The following is an 11868-nucleotide window of genomic DNA, read 5'->3' as shown; positions in this document are numbered from 1 at the left end:
TTATTATATTATTATATTTTATTATATTTATTATAAAAATAATAAATATATTTATTTGATATTTGAATCTATTTATGTAGGTCGTGATACTCCATCATCTCAAATTACTGAAGGAGATGAAGGACGAACAACAGGCGAAACTCGACAGTTAGATTTACCTCCATCGAATATCCCTACCAAACAAAGTCGATCCGAAATAGATGATAAATTTTGTAAATTTGAAATAAAAAAATTGATCGAAGGTATTTTGAAAAACAAAAAAAAAATTTTTTTATAAATATATTCTAGCATTTATGTGTATATTTTTAGGAGACGAAACTGTTTCGATGGTATCTGATACCTGGTCAACAGATGTTTTGGCTTCAGATAGTGAAATAATCGAACAACAAGAAAAAATATTATATCCCAGTTCCGAACAAACTCCTTCAGTTTTACCAACAACTTCGGAATCAATACCGCAAGCTGTGTTAGATGTTAGCGAAACTGCATCTGAAGCATGGAGTACTGATGTATTAGCTAGTGATTCTGAAAGATTAACAGAAGTTGATACAGATGATACAGCTAGCGTTGCAAGGTATATTTTATAATTAAATATTTTACAGATTAAAAACTGGAAAAATTGAAAAAAATATGAGATACAAAGCGAAAAATGTTGAAAAAGTTTAATTCATTATTATAATTTATTATAATTATTCATATTATAATTCAAAAAAAGTTTGATTCATCATTATTGTCATATTTTAGATCCGATGACACTGCAAGATCTGAAATTGAAGTTGAACCTCGTAGTGAAGCTGAAACAACCGAAAAAACATTAGCACAGACGCTACCTCGTAAGAATGCTCGTTAATATTTATAAAAAATTTCAATGCATCTTATTATTCAACATTTTTACTCAGTTATTAATATTATATTTTCTTCATCTTTAGAAAATGTTATAACAACTGAATGTATATCAACAACAAATCTTCAATCAATGTCGATAAACCAGGAAAATATACAATTTTCTACAACTATTCTTTCACCATCTTCAATCTCTCTTTCATCATCTTCTTTGAATGTAACTGGACAAAATATAAGGAGATCTGATTATCAAACAACCATATGTCGACAAGAATATATTGATAAAAATGCCAACAGCATTGCGGACAGTGCAGTAGAATACGATAAATCGTGTGAAGATAGATTAGTTCATCTTATAGATAAACTGCATATAGAAAATGGAAAAGATCAGATAGAACGACAAGCTTCTTCTATACATAATGGTATTACTGTAGCAGCTGTGACGCCAACTTTATTATTATCTAATCATATCTCATCATCCATATTGTCAAGCACAGAGAAATCGCACAATATAGTGAAAGAGGTTTGTTTTATAAATATTTATAATTATTTTTGCTATTTAATATTATTAATTATTATATTATGCTATTTAATACTAGTAATAATAATTACTAGTAATTACTATAATTACTAATAATTACTAGTAATTATTATTACTAGTATTATTATTATTATTTTTCATTAATGTTTTATTATTATTTTATTTCTTTTTTTTTTTTTATACATTTACATGGTTTTATACAACAATTATTTAATTTTTAGATAGCTTGATAGATTAATGAACAACAATGAGTGGCTGATACTGAATCATTTATAATTTATGAAATTATATACTTCAGAAATAGTTTCTTTACCAAAATTATATATTTGCCATTATATCATTACTAGATTATTAACAAAAGTTAAATGAAAACACAAAAGTTAATATTTGATATATAATTAAAATATTCGAAAAAAATATATTTAAAAAAATAATTTTATATATTATATATTATATATTAATATTTTATATATTAATTTTAATTATATTCAAATTTTATAATCGTTTTATTGATTCAGAATCGGTCATCTGAAGATTAATAATTACGATATAATTAATTTTCAAAGCGTGTTTTAGTCGCAGGAACTAGAATGTAGCTTAGTCAGTTCTATTGAAGAGACTGTTAATGAAAATGGTCCGGATGGCGCTGTTGGATTAAGTACTGGTAGTTTAGCATCAAGCAGTAGTTCAGGTTCTGAGACACGAATAAAAAATACAAATTCGGAATTACCACTATCAATGGGAACATCAGAAAATTGCGATATGACGAATAATTGTTCAAAACCAACTATATCCAGTGGAGCAATACCAAAAAGTATCAGTTTCGATATGACTGCAGAACGCGGAGACAAGGAATTGTTAGACGATGATCAGAAAAATAAAAGAAGTTTTTTCGGAAAATTGAAAATGTCCTTACGAAATCGACGGGGTAAAACAATTCGTGGCACTGACGATATCGGCAGATGTTATGATCGAGAAGCTATGGGGGATAATATTGACGTAGGACGGCATAGATTACGTAGAATAATGTCAGAAGATGTATCATCTACTAGTAATGCGAGTTGTGGTAAATATTGTTTTCTTTGATATTTTATATTACCTATGCTTATAGAAAAATAAAACTAAAACTAAAATCAAAACAGAATAAAAAATAATAAAAAAAAAAAACAATGATAAAAATGGTTTAAAAACTTTCTAGATAGTACGGATGATATTTTAGCTAAATATAGAAGGAAACCAAGTGCAGCAAGTGATACAGCATCAGTGGAAAGCAATCAGTCTCGTACAAAAGAATCAACTGAGGATGAAAGACTTTTTATAGATCCAAATAATATTGAAATTTCCTATGCATTTTCTGATGCAAAAAGAAAATTACGAATGGTACTTAGTACAGCTGATCTTCAACATATTCCTTGGAATGCTACATCTGAGGTATTAAATCTTGTAGTTGTATTGAATATTTTATATATTTATATTTTATAAACATAATATAATATTAATAAAAAAATACTTAAAAATAATTTATTTATTGCAGCGTAATTATTGGTCACAAAAAGAAAATGAATTAGTTGCTTTTTTACAATTGCAATTGGCAGAAGCTATTAATTTACAAGATAGAGCATTAATAGCACATCTTCATGAAACATTACGTTGTATTAGATTATTTAATGATGATGGGTGTAGAAAATTATTCAAATCATTGCGAGAAGATTATCAAAAACGATCGCCTTATATTGCATACTTAATCAGATGTCGACAAGGATTACTTTCTACATTGGCTCATTTGGATAGGTATAAATTTTGATCTTATAAAAATTTATCCTATTCACTGGTATCTTGAATATATACAGAATGACCTAAATTGACTCATACCATCAAAACTATTGATGGTACTAAAAAATACATAATTATATATAAGAAAACAAAGTAACATAACTAATTAAGTTATTTGTATTGCATTATGTGTCTTTTAAAATCATTCAATTTCATTTAATTTCATTTGTCTGAAATATTTTTTTGTATCATCAATTTGAAAATATAGAAAATTGCTTTAAAAATAAAATATTCTAAATATATTTAATTATATAAAATAATAATTATAATAAAATAATATTAATGTGATGATAATTTTATGCAATTTTAGATTGTGCATTAGAGTAAAATGTGACCGTGATGCTATTAATAATCATCTTGTATCTGTTTGTGTAAGAGTTTTTTTGGAAAAGAAAGAGTCTCTTTTACTACGTTTTTGTGATGAATTTAAAAAATTGACATTGGCAGATGAGAAACAAGATTTAGTTGATAACTTCTTAAGCAAACTTCATACAAAAATGGACAATGATCCAATTTGGCAATGTTAGTAAATTTATAATTATATCAATATAAAATATTATTATATTTTATTATAAAATATTAAAATATGACAATTAACCATAAACATGATTAATCACGCTGTTAATATAGGTGCGTGCGAAAATCAATTAAACTTGGCAAGAGCTGTAGTTGAAAGGACTGTGATGGCACGTGTTTATCATAATGCACTTTATCCAAATGGAGATGGTGATATTTATAGGGACCAATTACTTCAAGATCACATTAAAAAACTTGCCAAAGTTGTAACACCGAATCATAAGGACTTACGAATCCCTAAAATATATCATTATGAATGTCCTTGGCCCTGGGCTCAAGCAGAATTAGCTGTGATTTCAGCATATAAAACACCTAGAGATAAACTACAATGTGTTTTTCGTTGTGCAACTACTATCATGAATCTACTTTCAATGGCAACTGAAAGAGGAGTACCCGCAGCTGATGATCTAATCCCTGTACTAGTCTATGTTATCATTAAAGTAAGTTATTCTTGTTTTTCAATGTATATATACAAAATGTTAATATACATATCTTTTAGAATTAAAAGAATCAATTTTAGAATAAAAAATATGAAAAAATTTAGTATATAAAAATATTAAGTTAAATTAAATTATAAGTAATTTAAATTTACGTAAAATGAGACATAAATAAGTTAGATAGTTCTATCTCAATCTCCAAAGATCTCTAAAGACAAATATATTAATATTTTATATGTAGATTATTAATAATATAATTATGACATATTTATATATGCTTAGAATAATTTTTTCTATTAAATTTTTAGACTAATCCGCCGTCCTTGCTTTCAACTATTCAATACGTGGATAGTTTTTATGGAAATCGATTAGGAGGAGAAGAACAATATTGGTGGACGCAATTTTGTTCTGCAATTGAATTTATAAAGACTATGGATTAAATCGTATTAGTTATAAAATTTCATTGAAATATGTAGAAATAGTGTATTATATTTTTCATTGTCGCTGTCATAATTTTTCAATAATTTTTGTTATTATAACTCTTTTAATGAGATTGTTATTCTCGTCCTTTTCATTATTTTTATTATTTTCATGATCAGCACTTTGATATTATTAATATCAATATCATATTATCATTACTATTTTCTATCTTTAACTTTTGTTAAAATTGCTCTTATTACTATTATTCTATGCTATTATTCTTATTATAATTGAAATATCTATGATATTTCAATTATTTTTATTGCTCTTATCATTGCTAGCGCCATTTTTATTGTAATTTGATTGATTTTAAATAGCAAATATTAACAATATTATTTATATTATTATTATTATTTTTATTTTTATTGTTGTTGTGTTGTTATCATCAACATTGATAATATTATAGTATAACATTGTACATTGTGATCATTATTAATATTACTGTTATTATTATTTTTAATTTTATTGTTTTCAATCGTATTAAAGCATTATTAACAATTATTTTTATAGTAAAGAATATAAGTAAACCAATATTCAATGAAAAATTTTAAATTATTATAATTTCTTAAAAAAAAAAAATTATACTATAATCAACTTGAAGTTGAATTTTAAAGAGTGAAAGCTCTATTTTTACAGTTCTTCTTTCATTTTTTTTAAAGATGTTTTTATCATGAAATAAGAAAGCAAAATTACTTTTTTTTCAAAAATTTGAAAAATTCAATCGGCTATCGATTACAAATATCAAAAAAATTTTTTTGTAATTAAATAAATGTAAAAATTGTAAAAAATTGTAAATGTAAAAAATTTTTCATTAAATTTTTTCAATTTCCGAACTTTTATAATTTTTTTTTCAGATTATTGAATTTTAAATATTAAGATTAGACGAAAAATTAAAAAAAAAGAAATATTAAATTTTTATCATTTTCAATATTCAAAGTTCAATAATTTAACAAAAAAAAGTAAAGTTTTTGAATAATTGTAAAAAAAAATTGTAAAAGGAAAGATTTCAATTTTCAATTTTTCAGATTTTATAATTGATTGAATTTTTTAAATTTTTGAGAAAAAAAATATCTTAACTTTTCTATTTATTATATAAAAACATTTTTTTTTAGGAAAATGAATAATAATAAAAAAAGAAAACAAATAAATAGAGATTACATACTTTAAAATAAATTCAGACTAATTATTGTACAATTTTTTTTTATGAAATTATAGTAATTTAAAATATTATCTAGTTTTCATAGAGTATCATTCATTTATATTCTTTACTATATATTATATTATACTTATTGAATATAGCATATAAAAATGGTATATATGAATATCTTTTTAAAGACTTTCTAAAAAATTTGATACTGAATAAAAAAAAAATCATATTATTCAATCAATTTTTAAAAAAATGTATTTGGTTATTTTTTAATAAATATGAGATAAATATCTTATATAATAAAAACAAAATTACTTGTATTAAATTATACTAATAATGACTTAATACTTTTGTATTAAAAATTTTTATTTTAATCAAAAACATATATATAAAAAAGGAAAGTAATTTAGAAAGTTAAAGCGTTTTCAAATGATTTTAAAATTAATTAATGATTTTTAAATAAGTGTAAAAAGTATTTTTACAATAATTAATTTCAATAAAAACATTGTAAAATTTCATTTATATAATTTCAACAAATAAATATGTACATATTCTCAAAAGTCTACAGAATAATTTAAAAAAAATTATAATACCTATGTTTTAAAAATATTAATAAATTAACAAATTTAGACATTAGTGAAGATGTATAATAAATATTCATATAATGATATTTCATTAAATATATAATAAATATTATAAATGAAACATAAAAAAAAAACAAAATTTATTTAAAATATTACATAGAATGCATGGGATCATTTAAAATTATGAATTAAATTATGAATTAGGAAAATAAGAAAACAAAAATATGGTGAATACAGCGATTTTTTTCATAATTCGAATCATTTTTTCATAAATTAAAAAATAATTCATTAAGAAATAATTGCAATAAAAGTTGCCGAAAAATTTGAAAATAATTTGTTAATAGATTTAATTATTATATGTTAATTTTTTTTATTAATATAATGATAAGATAGAATGCAAGGCAGTAATAAAAAAAAAATAAAAATTATTTAAGCTTTCGCGAATGTTTTTTGTATCTTATTGATGAGATAAAAAGAATAAAATTCATAAAAGATAGAATCTTGAAATTCACAAGAGGGAAATATTATCGGATCAGAATATTGTATTTTTAGATATAAATATTATAATTGAAACATAAAAGACAAAATTTGTTTAAAATATCACATGTACAATATGAAACATTTATAATTTAAATAATTTATAATACGAATTATGAAAATAAGAAAAGAAAAATATGTCAAAAATGTAAGCATTCTTAATAATTTGTAATTATCTAAAAAAAAAAAAAACGATTTAAATGAATTAAATAGATTTTAAACAATAGAAATATATATCTTCAAATAAAAATATTATGATCAGCTATGAATATCCATTGAATAGATAGCATATTTTGAATGAATATCTGAAATAAAAATAAAATTTCTGAAATAATAAAAAATGGATTAAAAGAAAATAAAACATAAACAAAAAAATTAAAATAAATTATTATAAATTTATAAAAAAATAAAAATATAATAATATTCATACTTATAATGATTTCTCTCTATATATATCAATGTAATATTTGAAATCATATAAAATAGATCACAAAAGAATATGACATATTCATTTAATAAATTAAATTATTAATATTATATATAATTATTATATTATATATAATTATTATATATAAATATTAATATAATATTTATATGTCGATGAGTTTTCACTTCAATGCTCATAGAATAATTTAATCATAAAATCATTTATAAATAAATAAGAAATATGTTTATTTTAATAAATAATGTTTATTTTAAATGAATAAGAATAATTATAAATATTATAATATTATTTTAAAAATTATAATATTATATACAATTGTTTCCACATAATCTACATTTATAAAACATCTAAGAACAATAACAAATAGATTATGATACAGCATTATCAATAATAAGAAGCTGAAATTCATTCGTGTCTAGGCCATCTACAACTATGATTGTATATTTTTATCTAACATAATAAATTTTAAGAACTGTTTAATTGATTCGCACGTCAATATAATATTATTAAAGAATGTTATGCTACAATTCTCGATTAAAAAAATTGAAATATCCAATGATTTCTAAAACGAATCAAAAAATCAATGCTAACCATCATTGATATATAAACGTTACTGTAACAGAAAAGAAAGACGTTTAGTTTTAAATTAATTGGACAATAATAGAAATCTGAAGATTACATGAAATAAAATAGCGCAAAATAAACAATGTATCTATTGAGAAATTTATGGAAAAGATAAATAAAATATATAGTAAAATAACAATAAAATTATTATTACAATTAAAAATTATTATTACAATTAAAGATGTGACTGATATCGTTATCTTTTTAGAAATATTATGTTTAGTGCAGTCTATATAAGTGAAGAATTATTTATGTGATAAAATTATGATAAAATTTGATGGATTATTTTTTAGATGGATGTAACTAATCCATTGAAACGAAAATCACTCATTGTAATAAAAGTTGGACTCTGATTGATCACTTATCAATTACAAAATGGATGTTAATAATCTTTTGAAATAGAAACTATTATTGTGATTGAAATTGCCTATTTATCATTTACGAGATATTATACAAGGGATAAGACATGCTAAGAATTTATAAAATTTGATTGTTCATAATTTGATTAAAACGAACTTCTTTATGATTTACTTGTAATTCCAAACATGATACTGATTATTCTATTCTAAGGCTTTTTTTGTGAGAAAAAATCTTCTTTGCTGCAGAGGGAGACTTAAAAAGGGCGATTCTTACTTAAATTTGATTTCTAAGTAATGAACTATAATAATTTTGGAATAGACATTAGTTAAACACATATAAAATATAATATTACAGGATAATTAAATTTTTGAAAGGTAAAAGATAAAGAATTTAGAGTAATAAGAGAAAAATTTACGACTAGCATTGCTAGCTTGGTTCGATAATTGGAAATCTTATTTCGAAAGATTTTTAATATACAATTTGATAATAATGAAGCCTAAGACAAATAAAAGATTTGTTTAATGTATGTCTACTTAAAAAAAATTTCAGATAAAAGAATTTGTTTTTTCAAGTGTTCGAAGTTTATTTCTACATATAACATTCCAATCATTTTCAGATAAAATTTGATTGTTGCTTGTCTTTTTGAGACCACGAAGTTTCTGTTTTTGAACATTCTATCTTTTCAAAACTTATCTTTTAAATTTTTATCTCTGAAATTTTTATCGTTGATATCTCGAAATTCGCTTTTTTGGTTTTAAGTGTTCTACTTTTTTGCTTATGTGCGAAATTTGATTTTTGCTTTCGAATATTCGATAGCGCAAAGCTTGATTCATGTTATATCTATTTTTTTTTTAATAATTCGTGTTCGTACTTGCAACAATAGTATTGTAATGATGATGGTAGAAAGATTAATGAAGAAATTAAAAAAAGAATTCAAATAATTTGAAATGAAAATTAAAAAAAATAAATTTATTTATATAGAAAAATAAAATATATAAGGAATTTTAATTCTCTAAAAGAAAGAAAAAAAGAAGAAACAAAAAAGAAAATTACTCAATTCTTTCTAATATATAATATATTATATGTATATATATATGTGTATACTACATACTACTATGTATATGTACATATTATACAATACTAGATATTACAAAAATATAAAAAAAATATACTGACATATGTATTATATATATATGTATCACAACCAATATAATAAATAAATAATAACATTAAATAACTTAATAGAAAATTAAAAAAAAAATAGATTTAAAAATATCAGCAAAAAACAAAAATAGTCAATTTTAATAAAGAAAATTTTAATAAAGAATTTTAATAAAGAAAAAATAAAAGCAGAATTGTATAAAAAAAAAAAAATTAGGAAATTAAAAATTGAAAAGATTGAATAGTAAAATTTTTAGAAACATTATACATTAAATAAGAAAAAATAATATAAATAATTTTTTATTATTAAAGACAAAAAAAGAAATCTAATAAACAATAAAAAAAAAATTCAAGAAAAGGACAATCTTTTTAAAAAATTGAAAGATTTTTAAAAGGATAATAATGATAAATATTCAAAACAGATCAAAAAAAGAGAAAAAAAAAAAAAATTTTCAGGAGAAGAGAAAACAAGAAAGAAGGAAAAAATAAAAGAAAATCAAGATTATTTGAAAAATGATATATAATGTATAAAAGAAATGGAAAGATTGCTAAAAAATATCTATAATCTATCTATGAATAACTTATTAATATAATAGATTAAATATAAAAATTGAAAAAAAATATTATATATAAATGAGATTAATATTTATATAAAGTTTAGAGCTTCTAAAAAAGAAGATATGAAAGTTATGAATATAAAATTTGTTACAAAAATTTTACAAAAATGTTACAAAAATTTATATATATAGATATAAAATTTATATGTATAGATGTAAGAATAAATACTATAATACAATAAATAAAAATATAAAGTTATAAATTATAAACATAAAGTTTTATAAGATGTAAATAGATGAACTATCATATTCAAAATATTATTTTAATATATTTTTGATATTTTTAATATTCTAGTATAAGTACACAAATATAAAAAAAGAAATTGAAATATGAAAAAATTGTAATGAGAAAATAATATTATTATTCAAAAAGCGCGCGTAAAATAAGAAGATGAAATGAAGACAAAAGTCTTTTCTATAATATATCTGTGACTTTTAAAATTCTATTAGAAGGAGAATAAAATAAATTAAATTAATCGAGTGATGAATAATTTTTATTTTTATTATATAATAATTAATTTTTATTATAATTTAATAATTTATTGTATATATATACTAGAATTTAATTAAATTAAAACAATTAAAACGAATAGATTAAAATGATTTAGCCTAAAAGAAAAGATCTATTTCCTTGGATTTTTCTGATTGAATAGGTTTCTTTTTATTCACTAATAATTAATTATCTATCTTAAATCTGTCCGGATATTTCTTTATTTATAGAGTTATGCTATTACTATAAATTCGATTTTAATAATATTATAAATTGATTCCATGAAAGCTTCAATGCTATCAATAAAAAAAGAGAAAATGAAATATGTTTTTTGAAATATGTTAAATGGATATAAATATAAAATATATATTGTTCAAATATTCATTAAAAAAATTCGAAGTCAAACTTAATCCACTTAAAAATATTTAAAATGCTTAATTTATTTAATCAAGTTAAATTGTTTTTTAAGATTAAATACGATTCTTCACATCATTCTTATGTAATGATATAATGTTTTATTTCACTCTCATGCGTTTAAGGATGGGGAAAAAACATTAAGATATAGGGCTTCAACTAACTATTAAATTAAAACAATCCAAAAATTTTGAAATTTTAAAAGAATTGGAAGAATAAATTGACAAGTTAATAAAAAATTCTGCAAAAAAAAAAAACAATTAACATTAAGTATAAAATCTTTCATCGAACATGAGATCTCCTAAATTTTAAAACAGTCTTTTCTGATAAATAAAAGTATCTAATACTAAAAATTTAAGATTTTATTTTTAATATTTTCCGTCCAAAGCAGAATGGATTAACATTTTATGGATACCAATTCATATTTTTAATTTATAGTTCATTTAATTTTTCAATAATATCAGAAAGATATGTTTTAAAGAAAACATATTCTTTTTTTATTCGGATTTTACTCATTTTTCTTTTTTATTTTAATTTCTTTTTGTTTTTTTTCATGATTTATTTTTTGTTTTGTTTTTATTTTTTCTTATATTTAAAAAAATATCATCAAATTTAGAATGGATAAATTTTAAACAATCAAATAGTTTATAATTCTATTCTAAAGAAAATTTGCCAGTATTATTTTTTTTAATACTATAATTTTTTAATATTAGAACATGATAGAAAAATAGAAAAATTATTTTTTATTATTTATTTATATTTATTTATTATTTATTATT

General features: G+C 20.9%; 1 protein-coding gene across 1 annotated transcript in view; it reads left to right on the top strand.

The window, feature by feature from the left end:
* The window catches only part of LOC102680806 (GTPase-activating protein and VPS9 domain-containing protein 1), an 8867-nt gene extending 3993 nt beyond the window's left edge, over positions 1 to 4874 (top strand). Inside the window, exons 7-16 of the mRNA XM_006617661.2 lie at positions 66 to 242; positions 310 to 574; positions 745 to 833; positions 930 to 1366; positions 1961 to 2450; positions 2583 to 2815; positions 2919 to 3175; positions 3528 to 3739; positions 3848 to 4233; positions 4539 to 4874. Coding sequence (XP_006617724.1) covers positions 66 to 242; positions 310 to 574; positions 745 to 833; positions 930 to 1366; positions 1961 to 2450; positions 2583 to 2815; positions 2919 to 3175; positions 3528 to 3739; positions 3848 to 4233; positions 4539 to 4670 — 2678 coding nt within the window. The 3' untranslated portion in view covers positions 4671 to 4874. The remainder of the gene's footprint in view (positions 1 to 65; positions 243 to 309; positions 575 to 744; positions 834 to 929; positions 1367 to 1960; positions 2451 to 2582; positions 2816 to 2918; positions 3176 to 3527; positions 3740 to 3847; positions 4234 to 4538) is intronic.
* Positions 4875 to 11868: the final 6994 nt, after the last annotated feature.

Source organism: Apis dorsata, unplaced genomic scaffold, assembly GCF_000469605.1.
Source record: "Apis dorsata unplaced genomic scaffold, Apis dorsata 1.3 scaffold_323, whole genome shotgun sequence".
Taxonomy (NCBI): domain Eukaryota; kingdom Metazoa; phylum Arthropoda; class Insecta; order Hymenoptera; family Apidae; genus Apis; species Apis dorsata.
This window is presented reverse-complemented; position numbering and strand designations above follow the sequence as displayed.